Raw genomic sequence first — 19,096 nt, 5'->3', positions numbered from 1 at the left:
AAACTGTTAGCGGCGCAATGCACTACAGTAGTATTTGGTATTTCCAAAAAATAAAGAAGGTATACATTTTTTTTCTGATTTCCTTGTAACGAGGGCAAACTGTAACAAAATGATTTTCATCTTCAACTTCATTTATATTACATATTTTACATAACCTATTGCTGCGCTCTATTCTTTTCTACCTCTAGTTGAAGTGTGCCCAGTCTTAGTACTATATGTGACAAGTAATGTGCACATGATGGTGTCATATCACTGTGATGTTATGTCTTTGTTTGTACACAACAATATAATATATAAAATGAACGAAGACGTTAGTTTGGTTTGGTAGATGTTTATTGTAGCTCAGCAATATAGCAAGTGGTTATGAAACATTACCTATCATTACTAATACGTCTGGTATGTGGTTGTCATGGCTATGAGGATAGCTAACCTAGATACCAGTAAGGTGTGTGGACCTGTTGAACCTGTAAGTTCAGTCACTTGTAATGTAATATCATTACATCTTCCCTGTTTTGAAAGTTAAAATATTTTTCTTAGTATTCTTTTAAATCCGTTATTTATGTATCCATAGTTCATGCATAAGATTTCAAGAGTATTATACTTAGATTTTTTTATTTTTTTTTTTTTTATATTTTTATCTTCTTACTTAAATTTATTTATGTACATGCTAGCATTATTCATAAGTCGTTGCATAATTATCTATATACATTATATTTTGTCTGTAACATAGTCGTCTAAGTATGCTGGTCGTCGGGCTTGACGTCGTGGTCGGTTTTGATCGGTAGTTTGACGATTTCTGTCATTTGGAACCGGTACGTCGTCATCCGAGTCATAGTCGTCATTGTCATATCTGTCAATGGATGGTATTGGCATGATGTGCCTTCTGTTCCGTCTATAGATATTATTTCCACATTTCACAAGATAAGATTTATGAGGTAGTGATTTGTGAATTGTTCCAACTTTGTTCCACAACTTAGATGTTGTATCATATACTCTAACTTTCTGTCCGTATTGTATGGTTTCTAGAGTTTTTGAATGTTTGTTATAGTTCCGCGCTTGTTTTTGCTTTAGCTCATCCTTCTTTTCCTTTAAGTCAATAAGTTTTGGTTTTAGCGCTGACTCATTAACTGGGAGGTTTGATCTGATTTTCCTTGAGAACATCATTTCTGCTGGACTAAGTCCATGCTCGAGTGGTGTAGCACGATATATCTGTAGTGCTAAGTATATATCTTCCTTTGTCTCTGTACATTTCTTGATAATTCGTTTGACTATCTTTACTGCATTTTCAGCTTGTCCATTTGACTGCGCAAAATATGGACTGGAAGTTGTATGTTCAAAGTTCCATTCGTTGGTGAATTTCCGAAATTCTTCACTGACGAATTGTGGACCATTATCAGAAAAGAGTACAAATGGTGTACCATGTATCGCAAACCATGATTTCAGTATGTTGATTACAGCTGCTGAAGATGAACTTGTTAGTTGACGAACTTCAATGTATTGAGAATAATAGTCAACACATGTGATGTAATTGTTATTGTTTACCGTGAAAAGATCAACCCCAATTTTTTGCCATGGTTGGGTGTTATCGGCTGCATATACCATTGGTTCCTTTGGTTGCATTGGTTGGTGTTTCTGGCATGTCGGACAAGATTTTACTTTGTCATCTATGTCCTTGTTGATGTTTGGCCAGAATTGTCTAGCCCGTCTCCTGCATTTTTCGATACCCAAGTGTCCAGTATGGATTTGCTTAAGCATGTCCTTTGTCATTTTAGCAGGTATTACGATTCGATCACCTTTGAATACGAGATCGCCTTTTATTGATAGCTCATCACGATAATTCCAGTAATCTCGTGTTGCTGGGTGGAATTTGTTTCGCTTGTTAGGCCATCCTTGTTGAATTGTGCGATTCAGTTCTCTTATCGCTTCATCGTTGCCTGACTCAACTTCAATTTCCTTGAGTTTTTTGTCAGTAGTAGCTAGGTAGCGCTGCAATTATTGATTGTACATACATATCAATGTCATCATTAAATTGTTGCTCTGACGACAGTTGGTATGTCTCGTCAACTGCTCGTGAAAGAGTATCCGCTGTTTGGAGTGATTTTCCAGGTACATAGATTATCTTTATGTCGTACTTTTGCAGACGCAATCGCATTCTTTGTAGACGCAGAGGTCCATCCGCTAGCGGTTTCGAGAAATAATTTCACCGTCCACGTTCTTGGTTGCATTGGAAAACATAGCAAAGTTTTAAATCATATCCTCGTGTTAGTTCCAAGTTGAACTCTTGTAAATCTTTTCTCTAAACTGTTTTATTTATATAGATTTAGAATATGTTTGTCTTAAGACCAACTGAGACAGCGTCGTACGACAAGGCCCGACGAGTAATCTCGATCGTTGGGAGAAAATCAAACATCTTTAAAGTTCTCGCGACGACCTAAAAACTACGCCCGACGCTATCTCAAGACGACTCGTCTCGTCTGGATTCAACTCATACAGCACCGACGAGCCAAGACGTTTCGTCGGGCAAAGTCGTACGACGCTTTCTGAGTTGGCATTTAGCTCATTTCTACGTATTTTCATTTACGAAGACATTTTGGAGTTTTTAGTGTTAAAACTTATTTATCATTATGATCAATTTTATACATAATAAGTTATAATTGAGAACAATTATGTTATCAATAGGCCTATAATTCGTGTTATACGATAAACAAAAAACACTAAAAACATTTTAAAAGGTTGTAGTTACTAGGTCTACTGACTAGGTAGGCCTACACATTCATCATTTGATAAAATACTCTTTTTTTGTCATGCAGTCTAACATTTAGGCCTAGGAAGCTGTGGGTGCACGGCGACCTCCTATGGATTTAGGAATTAGACCTAGTAGCCTGCAGCTGAATAGTTGTATAAAACAGATTAAGTTTATAATATAGTTACTGCAGGAGAATATGGTAGACACGATTTCTTTTTATTAGTAGTACAGCATAATTATAATCATTTTATATCATATATTTCTGTACCTTATTAAAACCGGTTGTATAGGCCTATTATTTATACTTTAATTAATGTTCAGTTATTTTGTTCATCTGGTTCATAATTCTACTGTTATTGATCTCTTTCTCTTGTACAGTAAGAATAGTATTGCGAGTACAAGTAAAAACACAACTGCACCAACTGACAATCCAATGACTAACGATGTATTCAAAGTTTCTTCTTCTGATTTGATAGTGACTGTGGAAGTGTCCAACGTGGTCATGCTGGTTGTAAGAATCTCTTGTGTTGGCTCTTTCCTGGCAGTAATCTCTCCACTAGTAGCAGCTCTTGTTGTCTTTTGTACTGTAGTTCTCTCGTCTGTTGTCAATAATGAAGAGTCTAATTCAGTGACAACCACAGTAGTTACACCAGTTACGGTCACTGTCTCTGGTGTCGTCTGGTGTTCTGGAAGTTGGCATTGAGTTGTAGTAATAAGCAAACCAAACAACATTAGGTTGGCAAGATTAATTCGCAACATAATTAAAGTTTTTTATTCTTGTATATGCCTATATAAACGTCCTTAAATCTGGTATCAAACTTGTTATTAAACTGTTTTAAAATAAGTTTGATCTCTCTGTCTTTGAAGTAATGGATCTGGTTGACTATAAAATCTGTGTAGTAGAAAAAGTAATATTACAATTTTCAAAAACAAAAACTAGTTTTTGTAAACCAGCTGTGTGGCTCAGTGGTATAGACTTAAGATTGTGGACTTGAATACTCGCGTTCGAAACACATAGAATGTTGATACTGAGAGATGGTTAGGTTCAATTATATTTCGAAAATAGGTCGGCTACTTTGTAATTCATAGAGCGCAATATTAGGCTCATGTATTACTCATGATTTCTACCTGAACCAGATTTTAAAAAATGGTGCCGTAACATCGTTATAGTTTAATATTCTTAGATGCTATTGATATTTAAAATAAATAAAAATATACTTACTTTTCTATGACTTTGGATTTGTTTTGCTTTTGACATCCAGCTTTGTAATTTTCAAAAACAGGAATGAAGTAAATTCCTCAACTGCATTCGATTTATAAAATGTTGTGGTAAAATAAATCCTGGTAAACGTGTATTCTGGAAAATTAAAATTATATTATTTGTGATGTCATTGTCAGTGAAGTAGACAAAAACGTCATCACACCCTGCAATACGTCATGGACGTGATTTTGTCGTATCTAACAACATCAATGTCTTGTATTGTGTAAAACTACGTTAACTTCTAATCTACAATGTTGTAATCCGGGTTGTTGGTTTCAAAGTGGAAGTCTTCGGGATTAAAATAGGAAGTATAATAGCAATTGTGCTACCTAATCGATTCTTTTTGGTAATCACTCCCCATGAATAAACAGTAACATGATGACAATTGAAACCTATAAAATGCAAAATACAACACAATGTCAAAATGTGTTGCTGTAAAGTTTGCGGACACCACGATACGTATAAGTAGGCCTAGATCTGAATAGAACAGTTGCCTTTCTTGACGTTTCGATCAGTAGTTCGATCGTCTCAGGAATGAGAAATGAAAAATAATTAATGATCGAAACCTCGAGAATCTCAAAAGTTCTTTTCAGAAATACATACGTAGTGTACCGCAAACAATAATACAAGATTTTTGTTTTGATTTTTATTTCCATTCAGAGACTTTATTCAATATTTTCTTTTAATAAATATTTTTTTTAATTACATTACACAACAAATAATATTACATTCACAAAACAAGTGTATCAGTGTTTCTTTTTCCTTATGGCAGAAATCACAAACCTCATAGTCTGAAGGACCAATCATGTACAGGAAAATGTAAAGGAAACTAGACTTATTTATGAGGCAAACAAGGTGTGTTTGGTTGTTTTGTCAGTTCCTGTTTTGTTTCAGTGAACAGAATATGCCTATATACATCATCATCATTGAGTTCAAATTGGGTACAGGATCGGGGAACGGATTATCAAATCGGGTTGGTGGTACAAGTTCTCTCAATGTACATGTTGTGACCGACTTAGCCAGCTGGAGAGTAGATACACCACCTCAGTATAGTCCCTTACCTTCTTGTGCCTGAGGTGAGCGAACGAAAATAATTCCAAAGTTACTTTTGGTCGGTTATTAGTCCCCACATGTCGACCCTATCTTTGTGATAAGTTGAATTAATATTTCCTTTACGTATACATAGTGCCCTCCGTAACTGTGTTCCATTCAACCATAGTGTATATCAAACCATCCGTGATCATTATTGGTTAAATCAGATTAATGTTTTACGTCACTGTATTATAATTACAAAAAGCCACGCCATCTACTCGAACACAAATAAGAACACAAATAAGATAGTTGAACAAGAAAGATTTTAATCATGTATTTTACCGCCATCTTTCTTTTTTTCATTTTAATTAACATCGTATCTAAAGTTTTAAACAAATATGGTAATACTGAATTCAAGTAGGCCTATCTTATTATGTATATATACCTGTATTTAAACTACTTTAAACACTTACTTTAATTGTCACAAATGTACTTATATGTATACAATAATATTCATCACTGAGAATTTAAATAAGACAAAAAAAAGCCACGTAGCACCGCTTATTTAAGGAATCGTTCTGCTTTTCCGCTGTCGAAAACTAAGCGGGGTTATATTTTATAATAAAAATATTATAACCGGAGCTATACTCTTTAATGTTAAATTTTCATTTCTCGAGTGAAAAATCAGATATTTTTGGCGGTCATCATTTGGCTATGACCATTGTGTGCGTTTATTTGCCTTAATGACTGTTAATTGTCGGCATTGATATTCTTGAAACTATCAGAAACTGAAGGCATATGAGCTTAATAAGTAATTACCTTGATGACAAAATCTCTTTCAATTTAACAATATTTAATGACTTGATTTTCAATTAGCATAACAACAAATTATCCGCATAATAGCAACCATTGTCTGATTATTTTGCAATCAAATTAAATAATTAAACTTAATTGAGTCCATTTACAAACCGCAAAATGTACAATACTGGACACACTCAATTACCTTGATGAAAAATAAATTTAGTTTTTTGGATTTTACAATTTAAAGGCTAGCTCCTGGCTTAATTGCTTAGGCCTATTAGATAGCAATTTTACTGACATTACTGTGCTGTGTTAACCTAAAGGCCCGTATCATTGCTGCAATGGCTTGCCTTTTAGCCAATTATACGAAGATTAAATAGTTGTTTTTTTGTTGTCTTATGTGGGTTCATCCCGCCTTTATTTCCATCATTTACATTTGCATATTAATTCATAAATATTTGTTCTAACATTGTATTTTTGTTATGTGATTTTTGTTGTTATCTTTTCTCTATCCATTATCATTTTTTACCATAATTTTGTCTTATCATTTATACATATCATATTTTAATGTATTTCTCACTAAAAAACATGTTAGTTCATATACATATTTTCTGCTTATTTTTTTTTCTTTATACATACATTATCATTTAACATCATTTATGTTTAATAATATATTTATTAACTTAGACTATTTTTAAAAATCTTTTTAACAATGTTATCTTTTTAAAAAGAAGGAAAAGAAGGAAAAGAAGTAGAATGAGTAGTAGTTGTTTAGGTTCATTTGCAAATAATTTTTCTGGAAAACTTTTTGCAAAAATTTCTGAAGTGTCTATTTGTTCTACAGTAGATGATTGGATTCATCAAACAATTCAGATACAATGATGTAGTTGCCAAAAAAGCGCCGGTATTACACACTTTGTCGTCAATTTGACCGGTAACTAGTTCGTAGATTACCTGAAGAAAATATGGTATCATAGACGTACTAAAAGCTCCAAGAATTATGGCGGTAGTTTTTGTCGCTTTGAAGTTTTGTATTCTTGTGTGTCGTTGGTGATTGTCCGTAGCTGAATTGGTTTCCGTCGAGGAAATTTCAAAGAATATCTTTCTAGCTTCGATGTATACTCGAGTATGACAACCATACACCGGAACGCAAGTTAACACTAGAAATATCATAATAATCGGAAAATATTCATCAATTGAATATTTCCGAATAAGTGTTACTACAAGTGATATCCAAAGAGTCCACGCGACAACTAATGCAATTATAACACGTTTGTTGTTTACCTTAGCCACGTAGAAAAAAGGATAGAAAATCGCTAAGTACCTTTCGAATACCAGAAAGATGTGATGAATATAAGAGAATAAAATATGAAGGGTTGCTACGTTGAACGAAATATTGCCGAGGTAATCTTCAGTGTAAAAGAATTGTCCTGTGTGAGTCCATTTGGCAAGTCCCAATAGCATCCAGCAGGCCATAGAAAAATCAACAATCGCTACGCTAGCAATAATGATAAAACTAGATTTTTGTAGATCTTTTAGTGATAGAACTGCAATAACAGTCAAGGTATTCGCAAGTAAAACTATTACTGAAATTATGAAATATGGCACAGCAAATATCACTGGAAGATCGCAAAAGATCATTACAGTTCCGTTGACCATCTTGAAAACTTTTAGCAAAATGTCATCAATAAAATAAAACGTTTTCATTTATTAAATCAATATTGGAATTTACTACGTCTGTGATTGGTTGATATGCACCGGGTAATTAGCATTTTGAAAAAAAAGGTTTACCAATTAAATTCGAAATAATTGCTTATTATTGAAATTACACACACAAGTGGTATCAATGAGCAGAATGAATTCATCGACTGAATACACTAATGGTTTTTTAACGAAGAAACAAAGATCCAATTTACCAAACTGACAATTCTCTGTTTGTTTCTTCATAATTAAGATAGGCCTATACTATACTGTACTTGTATAGGCCTATATCTATTCTTGTGGAAATAGATCGAATATCTATATATATATATATATATATATAGATCCATGGAAATTATTTAGTTCGAAGCTAGACTGTTCTTTTGGTTTCATATTGTGTACTATCAATGAAACCGAACATGTTGTATGTTCCTATTCTGTTTCTTCGTACAGTATTTGTACTGTCAATGAAACCTTACAACAGATTTTCTATGACTATTATTGAGTCTAACGACGGTTCCTGTTCTATTTCTTCGTACAGTATTTGTACTGTCAATGAAACCTTACAACAGATTTTCTATGCCTATTATTGAGTCTAACGACGGTTCCTATTCTGTTTCTTCGCACAGTATTTGTACTTTCAATGAAACTTAACAGATTTTCTATGACTGTTATTGAGTCTAACGACGGTTCCTATTCTGTTTCTTCGCACAGTACAGTATTTGTACTGTCAATGAAACTTGACAGATTTTCTATGACCATTATTGAGTCTAACGACGGTTCCTGTTCTGTTTCTTCGTACAGTATTTTGTACTGTCAATGAAACCATTTTTGTCGGTGATAAATTTAATACTGAGCTCAACGACAGTTCCTATTCTGTTTCTCTCTTATCATGTGCGAATACTCCCTCTCTCCCTTTTTTCAGCTCTGGACATTACTATAAGTTTCAGAAGTACAAATACTACAGTGACATGAGATACGGTAAGGCATTTATATTCATTTATTTTTTTAGTTGTCCAAAAAGCAAAAATAGTAAACCTACAAGGCTTCTAACTATCTTAGTTTTATTCGATGAAATTAATAAAATGCATATCTTCTGCAGAATTGCATCATGTATTTAACCAAATCAATCTAACAACAGGACACTGAGCTCGTCTTTTATCTTATGTCTGGCTGCAACAAATACCACAGTACTGTACTATGTGCATATTTTCCGCGGTGCGCAGTGTCTGTTATAAGGCGTGGAACTGATCGTGTTGCAGCCACAGATAAACACTTTGATCTCCTGAGCTCATCCTGTTAGATTGCCTTGATTAAACACACAAGCAGTAGCTTAAAATTACCACCACCTATTCCAAACAACATTGCTGTCAGTATAAATAAATTCATTTTGATTTAGTAATCTGTAAACAAACATATTCATATAAACTTAAAATTACCACCACCTATTCAAAATTAACAAAATTACTGACATTAAAAAGAAATCATAATTCTTAAATTGTTGTTTCTTTCACTGTTTCGATCAGTTAAAATTAAACATTTCCTCCTATCAATAATTTAAAAAAAAAACATCGACTAAAAGAAATCTTTCTAGAGTACTTTTTGTATTCTGCTTTCTTTATTTTTCTACCTACTAAAGATTATTAAAAAAGAAAATCTATTGAAAAATACAACCACCACCACCATCAAAAATATCTTTATCGCAAGAGGAATATTTCGTTGGCCTAATGGTTAACACAGTCACTGGTCAACACAGCCACTGGTCAACGCAGTTATCATGTTTAAAAAAAAGTTCAATGTAACTTTGACACAAATTAATAATCATCATATCTGGTACCGTAACATTTTAAAAATAATCATAATAATAATAAAATATTAACATTTTGGGACCTTTAATTGGGGTTGAATGTAGAGTTTAAACATATTATTTCCACTTCTTTGTTTTATGGAGAAGTGTCCCCTTAGTAGGGGTGTCCTAAAATGGGGGTGGGAGAGGTTTGGTTTTTACTTACATTCAAGATTAAAATTAAATTCGCATAATTAAAATTTCAAAGACAAAACGTGTCTTTCCCATTATGGAACAATTTTTTTTAAATGGAATAAATATAAAAAATATTACATACATCCAAAAAACAATCTGAACATTTTCAAAATATTCTGGAATTTAAACAAATGGTAAATTCATTAATTATGAATTATTATATAATTAGTCAATACATTTGCAGACGACACATACTACCAAATATTTACATACAAAATTATTTTTAACTTGAATTGAAAATAAAACATTATAAAAAGAAAAAAAAAACATTAATAATAATAATTTAGCATGGCATGATTTATGATTTTTATCACATAGCGAAATTGAAATTAAGATATAAAATATTACATATATTATTTTTTTTATTACTAGTACTGGTTTAGCTATATTGATGGCCCATTTATTATTACAAGAAATATTTTCAACTTTAATAAACTTATTTTCAACTTTTCTTTTTATTACGCATACTAATTAAACTACATAATTTATTTGTTTTTGATTCGATTAATAATATAAAATGCAAATTAAAATTTATTTATTTAAAGATGTATTGTCCCCCTGAAAAAATAATTCTTAATTTTTTTGTTGAATATTCCATTTTAATGTAACATAATGGTTATCTACTTTGACCAAAAATTGGATCGAAAAAAAATGTATTTACCTGAAAAAAATGTAATTTAAAGCAAAAAATGGTCAAATTGGCTGCCAGCCAATGGATTTTTGGTTGAATTTAACCATTTATTTTGTCATTTTATAAGTGAAAACATTATTTTTTCCGTTTTCATTTCTATGGAAGTGATTTAATTAATCTTCATTTTTCATGTTTTTTGGGGCACAATACATCTTTAAATGAAAACACAATTTCTTTATTGAGGATAACTCACACAACAAGTACAAAACCACTCATGTGGAACAAATTCAGGAACCATGTTAGAATGTTTCTACTGCAATAACTACTTCTGTTTGACATGATCCCTTAAATCAAAATTAAATTAAAAAATTTGTACTGTAAAATTCTCACAACAGTAAATTTTGATAACAAAGTTTTAGGGAAATTGATTTAACAACAAATGGTAACTTAACTAGTGCAGTGAGGTGGAAGAAAATCAAAACAAATATTTTTCTATAGAATTGTTTTTTTCTTCACATTTAACTATTAATTGGCTATCTAAATTCGGCCGAGTTGACATACAGTAAGCAAAAACTTATTACTAAGCGATAGCGACAACTTATAATTAATTTGAGAAGATAAATGTTTTAATTAGGTTAATTAATAACCAGCCGCATGCTGTTCTTTGTGTACGACCTTCCAGTCAGTAACTGCAAAGAAAAATGTAAAAATTATAATTAAGATAAAAGAAACTTAAAATCTTAAACAAACAAGTTGGTAATTAAAAACAAATCTGTGTGTGCGAAAAGTAGACTTGCACAAAGCTTTAGCATTTTTTTTATTTGGATTCCATCGCCAGAATAGGTATGACACGTCAAGTGTGCCAAATATTTTGTCTTTATAAATATTAAGCCTAATCCCTTTTAAAACGAATATACACCATTCCATGCTGGGCTGGATTGCCACATTTACTCTTTTACTCTATTTTTTAAACAGAGTAGAACATATCATATTTTAAAATACAGTGCAATTGTATTTTTAGTTGTTGTATAATGTTGTTTTTAACCAACATCATATACAGTATAGTACTGTATGTGTATGATCTGACTATACGTAATGACACTAAATTGACAGAAAAGTGCAGTGTGCCAGAAAGAAGACATCAGAATGGGTAGTGAGTTGTATATTGTACTACCCAAACCTTCTTAATTTATTTTCTTAAAAATTATCATACCTTGACATTCTTTTTTGCAGTAAAAGCGTATTTTCTCTGACTTCTGCTCAACACATCTGTACATAAAATAAAACAAATGTATTGATAAAAAGAAGTAAAGACTCCAACCTTCTTGTTTGGGTTAACTTTGATAAGAATCAGATGACTGTACTAGCAAAGATACCTTGTAACCCAAATGCAAATGTAGTTTTGAAACCTTTTCCTGTACAATTCCCTTTATTTTAACCAATCAATCATCCAACCTACCATCACCACACCACTAGGGGTAGATAATATTCAAATTTAGTTGAAAACCTTTTCTAGTATAAGTCCCATCATTTTGATACCCTATTGATCAATCAATCATCCAACCCACCATCACCACACCACTAGGGGTCGATAATTTTCAAATTTAGTTGAAAACCTTTTCTAGTATAAGTCCCATCATTTTGATACCCTATTAACCAATCACCCAACCCACCATCACCACACCACTAGGGGTAGATAATATTCAAATGTAGTTGGAAACCTTCCCAGTACAATTCCGGAAAATGATGTTACCCTATGTATATGCAGTAGAATAAATTTGTATTAAATCAAATATACAAACTCTATGGATCAATATAATATAGATGAATGTTCTTTCGATTGGAGGGCAGAAATTTAATTAAAACATTATAATAATCCAAATTGTAATGACATCGCATTTCAATAAGACCATGGATCTAATTGTTATGTGTTTTTTTGCTGTAAATTGTAAATTAACTGACCTTTGACACCGTTTGAACTGCTTACGAACAGTTTCGACGTTTCCACAAAAAGAGCATGTTTTAAAATCGTAAGGCTTCTTGTGTTTCTTTGAATCACCGTTGGTCATCTCTTCCTGACCATTGACTTCTTTAATCTTATCTGCTTCGTTTTCCTTCCGCTTTTTGATCTCATCCTTCTTTTTCTTTTCTGCATCTTTTCTGAGCATCTCTTGGATCCTCTCTTCTTCTTCCTTCTCTTTCATCTTCTGCAATTCTCTTTCCTCCTCTAACTTTCTTTCTTTCTCTAATTCTTTTTCTTTCTCTAGTTCTTTTTCCTTCTCTTTCCTCCTATCTGCATCTTTTCTGAACATCTCTCTGACCCTCTCATCTTCTCTTTCCTGCTCTAACCTTTCAGCTTCTTTCCTCTTTTCTGCTTCCTTCCTTGTTTCTACTTCCTTTCTGATGTCTGCATCTTTTCTTTTCTCTGATTCTTTTAACTTCTCAGCTTCCATTTCTTTCATCTCCTGCTTCCTGATCATTTGTAAAGCATATTCAATTTTGCCTTCCTCATATCGGCTCCTCTTTGGTGTTGAGTGAACCTCTGGGGTTGACCCATTTTGTACCGTTATATGCAGATGTTTCTTCAAATCATCTTCGATCTTTGCCATCACCTGCTCAATCAAGAGCATTTCTTTATTGGTCCAATCAAACTTCTCTTCTGACCAATCACCAACATCTTGATCTACAAAAAGAAAAATGTTCTTTTTTTTTAAACATACTTATCATACTAGGGAATTTACTCAAGGGAAGCATTTATTTAAGGAGTGACTTGATTAAATATTCTTGAGATATGAAAAACTACTAACTACAGTACACAATATCAAAAAGTGATAAAATACAGAAGGCCTATTCAAATTGATATAATAAGAATGTGTTTTTTAAGAATCTAAATGTTTGGTTTTTGAATAATCTTTTTATTGTAGTATGTATTCATATTTAGAAATAAAAAATGAATTAATTGTTCATAAATATTATGTCTTGTATTTAAAATACCTACCTCCTTTTTTCGACCTTCTTTTAACCTCTCTTCCACATTCACGATTCTTGTAACCCTCAAGTAGCTTGTCAAAGACCATATTCTCAAAATCAGGATGTTTTGTGTATTTCCTGCGGTCCTCACGAGTCACAGGCACTCCTTTGATCTTTCCCTCTATTTGCATCCTCACTTCTGCCTCTTGAATGATTTGCCATTCAAGGGTAGCTTTGTATCTGTCTTTACCATCAAAGTATTTCATTATTTTCTGTATGTTGTCATATTTAACCTCATCTGCTAAGAGAGGAACCATCTGTGCAAATGTGTCAAGAATGATCGATCTTCCTGGAGATGTGTGTCCATCATCTTCATTGTATTGTTCCCTCAACGATTCTCGTAGCATTTTAGCCATGATAACTGCATGGTAGATGTCAAGCACTTGGTCCATTCCTGGAGGAAAAGCAATAAATGGTTGGTCGTCTTTGTATTCTGCAATCTTCTTTACCACAATGCCAATAAGTTGGTTGTCATCTTCTATCTGCTGCCTCTCCTCTTTCGTGAGAGCAGTTACATTGATATCATGATTACATGTGTCGTTCAAGACAGTGATCATATTTCGCATTGCACGTACATCTCCTCCAACCACATCCCATAGCAGACTCTTGTACATCATAAATGGACTTTCATCTGCAGAAGGATTTTTCGTTGAATTGTATCGCCTTTCAACAACTGCTTTCTCTTCTTCCCATGTTTTTCGCATAACCTCTTGTTTCAATCTAATTGCCTTCATAAGCTCTTCCTTCTTCTGTCGGATTTTCTCATCGCGTAAAACTCTCTTCATATTTTTTGGTGCTTTCACACGTTGCTTCCGGCCTTTTGTTCGATCTGCCTTATGTAGCACCTTGCCATGTTTTCTATTTTTCACAAGCATTAACCCATCCAAGCAGTCATCGGTCATAAAGATATCGCACTTCCAAGCATTGCAGGACATCAGGTGACCGTTGGCCAACTCTATTGCATCAATGCCATGACCTTTAAGGGCTTCAACACTCCTTCTGTACTGTCGACATCTAAGTTTTTCTTCCTCAGGATCAATAATCTTGCGTAAAGCTGGAACATTCTTCAGTCGGGATTGATAACTCAGAACATGAAGATGTCGACTTGCATACTCCAAATCCGAGTCATTTTGGTAGTCAACACCTTTCTTCTTTTTTAGTATCTTCCTTGACAACATCAAATGTGGATCGGTTTCATCTTCATCATCAACCTTTGCCAGGAGTACTTGCGCAAAACTTCCCTCTTTGAAGATTGGAGGATTCCAAACCATTCCAGCAACTTCTTTCTTTGGCTTCTCTTTATCGATTGTAAGGACAACCTTTCTTTGCGTTCCTCCCTCACCAGATAGGTTGATTGTCACGTTGTGCACTTTCTTATCCCCAGCATTCTCACCCGACTTATTTTTATTCTTTCTGGCTCGTGCATTCTGGTTAGTGATTGAATCAATTTCAACTTTTATTGGTTTTTTCGATTTTGACTTGTTTTTTCCTTGATTCTTGTGAATGCCATTCTCAGATGATTTGAGTGTTGAATCTTTCGGGATTGCACCTGTTAATTTTGCTTTGAACAAATCACGCGCCATCTCATCGTTTAAATGCGTTTCTCCAGCCTCCATCTCAAAATCATCACTTTCAATTAGTTTTCGTATTTCATCAGCATCCATAACTAATTCTATTGGTGCTCTAGGTTTCTTCTCCTCTGTTTGTTTATCCTCCTCTATGTCATCCTCTTTATCTGTTGATTTCTGAGATTCTGTTTCCGAAAGTTTGGATTTCGGTATTTTAAGCTCCTCCATCTTCTTTTCAAGATTATTCTTCTCCGCTTCCTTTTTCAAAGCAAACTCAATAATTTTTATTTCCTCCTGTTTCTTAGCTTCTGCCTTTCTTTCCTGCTCTTTTTTGTGTTCTTCCAACTCCTTCTTGTCCATGTATTCAGGAATATACAGATCTAAGTAGCGTGCAAGAATCTTTGGACCTTCTGGCGAAAGGAACATCATTGTGGATAGGCCACCATTGTCCCACCACATATTACTGTCTGGATCTGGATGAACCCATGGAGGCTTAGTCTCTTTACCCATTAGCATAGAGTAGTCCAGCTCATACGAATCTAAAACACGTTTAACTGGTAATTTCCAATAATTCCCTGTGTCTTCTTCTATAAACGTGGTTGCCTTGATCCATCTCTTCAACACCTTACACAGTGCTGCTGTATATTTGACATATAAAGGATACTGATACCACACCTGGAACAACAGATATTACTGTTAATTACAGTCCTGACACTGGCATGGGACAAAAATCAATTGCAAAATAGGGTGGGTATTGACAAACAACATTTTTAATTTATTAATAATAATTTTTTTTTTCTTCCTTTTTTTAATAGTTATTCACTTTTACCAAAACTAACTTTTCTGGCTGTTTTTTTGTATCTCCATTGAGATCCAGCCACTGATACCCACAGCATTGTCATTTTTTTCAGTAATTTGCCTTTGGATTCATACATTAATTTGTATACAAAGCTATTACATATAAAAACCATTTGTATTAGAAAACCAGATACTGACCTTTAACCGTAAACCATTTTTTCTTGGAGCTCCAAAAAACCTTCGGAAAATTTTTTTAGTGGTTTCATTCAGGAAAGGGCATTTTTCTAAATAAAGAATACAAGTCAGAGAGTAAAACCTTCGAAAATTCAAACAATATAATTAGTAATAATTGATATATATCTCAAACACAACCGATTACATTCTTGTAAATTTATTGGGTAATTACGCATCACGTGTCCATTTGGAATTTTCAATCCAACTCATAAACATTCATTATTTGTATATTAATTGATGATTTGAAACATTTATTTACCTCTATCACGTACGTCAACAAACGGTAGTTTGTCTCTGGATTTCATCAACACATAACCATCTTCAATCAGCCGCATAACAAGTTCAACATCATTTGCTGTAACACAAAATAAAATTGTCCAACTACCATATTAATACATAAATAGTTAGCATTGCAGCTATCAACAATATGGCTGCGGCAATCGAACATTCGATACGCTATTCACGCCCTCTATGCAGTCACGCATTAATAAATGTATTTAGTATCGTCCTCAAGGTTAACTGGAAACTGAGGAAATTCGGATTTGCCCATCACCTTCGGACCTACGGAAGCCAGAAGTAAAGCGCCCACACAGATCAACACACCTGCAGCGTGTATATTACTGTATATGATCCTTGTATGCAAAAATGCTAGACATTTACCAAGAAATTATTCATATTTATATAAATTTTTTATCTGCATGTTGCTTTACAAAAATATATGATGATTTACTGTATGTGTTTTCATAATATACTAAATAATATTTTGTAACACTTTGCTGTCACTGAAAGCCAATCTGTTTACGTTCTTAATTCTTAATTCTGTCTACACTATCAAACTTTATATGACAATGTGATGCCTAAATATGGATCATGTCATATCACAACCACATTTGGGCATATCACTACCATATTTGGGCACATCACACTTTTTTTGTCAAACTAGTTTGATAGTATAGACAGAGCTTAACTTACACTTTGTAGTCTGTCTGTCCAGGTATCCCCAACATTCCTTCAGTAACATGTCCATCAGGGGTCCCTGTAATAAGCAATACAACTAATTGAAATATTTTTATTTGTATCTGTATTTGTATGATGATGTCAGCTTCATCCATATCCATAACATTCTTTGTTCATGTTGTGTTGGGCATTTTGTCTTTGTTTTTGAAAAGGTGGTGCAACCTTTCGAAGGCATCTCTTCCAATTATTATTGTTAACTTTTCAATTATCTATATTTTATTTACTTCTTTTTTTTATCAATTATCTGGATTTGAAAATGAACTCAATTGTATTTATATAACACTTAAATAAATATTGATTGGACGATTGTGGAATAGTATGTACTATTTAACGATCGTGTAATAGTATTAACAAAATTATTTTTTGTGCAATCCAATAGCTTCTGTGAATGGAACGCGTACTACATGATTACTCCTTCGCAACAACAAGATCAGAACATGAATGGCAATTATCTACTTAGATGTTATAAAAACAAATAATGAATGTTTTTATATTCGTGCGAATTTCATTTTTAGAAATTATATTTTCACGTGAAAATAGAATTTCATAATTTGCATCATGAAATTATTTGTACCATTCCACTCATAAAAATTCATTATTTGTATATCATCCTTCCTATGTAAATTAATAAGAAGAGTAAGTTCGGAAAAAAAAAAATATACAAACATATTCTATTGTTCCTAATTTTAAAAAATCTTACCGAAGCTCGTAGTTTGTAAACCGTTCCATAGTCGACGAGGAATGCTTTATAGTTGAGATTGAACCGCTTCCAGAAAAGTAAAGTCTGCGAAAAGTAATAAAACCAGTTAAATAAAACAATCAAGATACCAGCATTAGTAATAGACCATGTCTAATATAACAATATAGAGTAGCTCAGTGGTTAAGATGCTTGGCTTTCAATCCTAGGGTCCTGGGTTCTAGTCCTATCAGGTTCCAGGGTTTTTTTTTCAATACAAAAATTACTCGACTCCAAAAGACCATGTACTGTAGGACTTTGTTCGTAATAAGCATATTGTGTTTATCTTTTTTTATGCCTTATAATTTATTTACAAATGAGAAATAAATGATTTTAAAATGAAGATAGGTTTTTCATAAATTCTAATTTGTTTTGGATCACAAAAAATTCAATTTTAAATAATCAATTGTTTACATGAATGTAAAGAAAAAGATATGTATTCGGATTTATTCATTCATTTATTATTATTTTATTTGTAAAAATTGAAATTTATTTTATCAAGCTTTTTGTATTGTGTTGACGATTTATTTTTAATGGATTTGTAAATATCGTCTGGTCATATTATGATATAAAATATGGATGGATGGTTCACACAGCAGCTCTTTTTGATTCAGACGATCCTCCTAACAAGTTCTTTAACATGCAATAACGAAAGGTTAGCGTACTTGATCAAACCACATTTTGCGGAACTCATCTTTGTTTTTTGAGTAGAAGTTGTAATCTTCCACCGACATCTCATTGTCATAACTATCGAAATCTGGATGGTGGATGTCAACAAAGCGTTGCTTAGAAGTGCTCGTCACTTCTTTAGATGCCATCTTGAAAAATGATTCAGCAACTTTTTTGCAATTTGTTTATTAACTGAAATTAAAAGAAAACATTATTAAATTATATTATTATTTTGCCAATAATTTAATAATATTATTAAAATTAAACGACATCACCGTATGGCCAGGAGGCATTTTGTTTTTATGTGAAAGGTAATCCGCTAGTGCAACAACAGTAAGTACGGTAAGTAGACCTAACCTAAGCCCATTTCATATAGCTAGGCCCAACGACGTTTTGCCGACCCACCCACCCACCACACACCAAACCATGCAGCCCGTCGATCCAGCAGGCAGTCCATCCAAGAGTCTCTGGCTGTATTTATTGCATGGTACGGCCTGGAATTCAGTTTTAAAACAATAAAAATATCCAGAACCATTTTATAGACAATAAAAATCATAATAAACCAGAACATTCTGTAACCTACGTGTCCATTTTACTGTATTTCCTCCTTTCCTTTTGTTAGCTTCCTAGTTTTTCTTGTATTTTTTTGCGTAATACTGACCTTTGGACAGTGACCTTTATCAATATCCATATCTTTTTACATAAAACAAAGTATTTGCTCAAGTGTTTTCATATACTATATAGAAAGTAACAATAATTTATTATTCCTATACAAAGTATTAAATGAAAAGTAATAAATAAGTAAATTTACGATTTCAAATAATTTAAAAT

At 33.0% G+C, this 19,096-nt stretch overlaps 1 protein-coding gene across 1 annotated transcript; it reads right to left on the bottom strand.

Annotated features, from left to right (window-relative positions):
- Positions 1–8,518: 8,518 nt before the first annotated feature.
- On the bottom strand, positions 8,519–18,927 carry LOC144856414 (uncharacterized). The gene is made up of 10 exons (XM_078714420.1): positions 18,849–18,927; positions 18,262–18,457; positions 17,561–17,644; positions 16,816–16,879; positions 16,103–16,198; positions 15,808–15,893; positions 13,212–15,486; positions 12,176–12,896; positions 11,427–11,482; positions 8,519–10,902 (listed from the first exon to the last, which is right to left on the bottom strand). Exons 2-10 carry the CDS (start codon positions 18,412–18,414, stop codon positions 10,853–10,855), a joined length of 3,585 nt encoding a protein of 1,194 aa, XP_078570546.1. The 5' UTR covers positions 18,415–18,457; positions 18,849–18,927; the 3' UTR covers positions 8,519–10,852.
- Positions 18,928–19,096: the final 169 nt, after the last annotated feature.

Source organism: Antedon bifida, chromosome 11, assembly GCF_963402885.1.
Source record: "Antedon bifida chromosome 11, ecAntBifi1.1, whole genome shotgun sequence".
NCBI lineage: Eukaryota > Metazoa > Echinodermata > Crinoidea > Comatulida > Antedonidae > Antedon > Antedon bifida.
The sequence above is the reverse complement of the archived record's forward strand: the minus strand, read 5'-3'. Positions and strand labels throughout refer to the sequence as shown.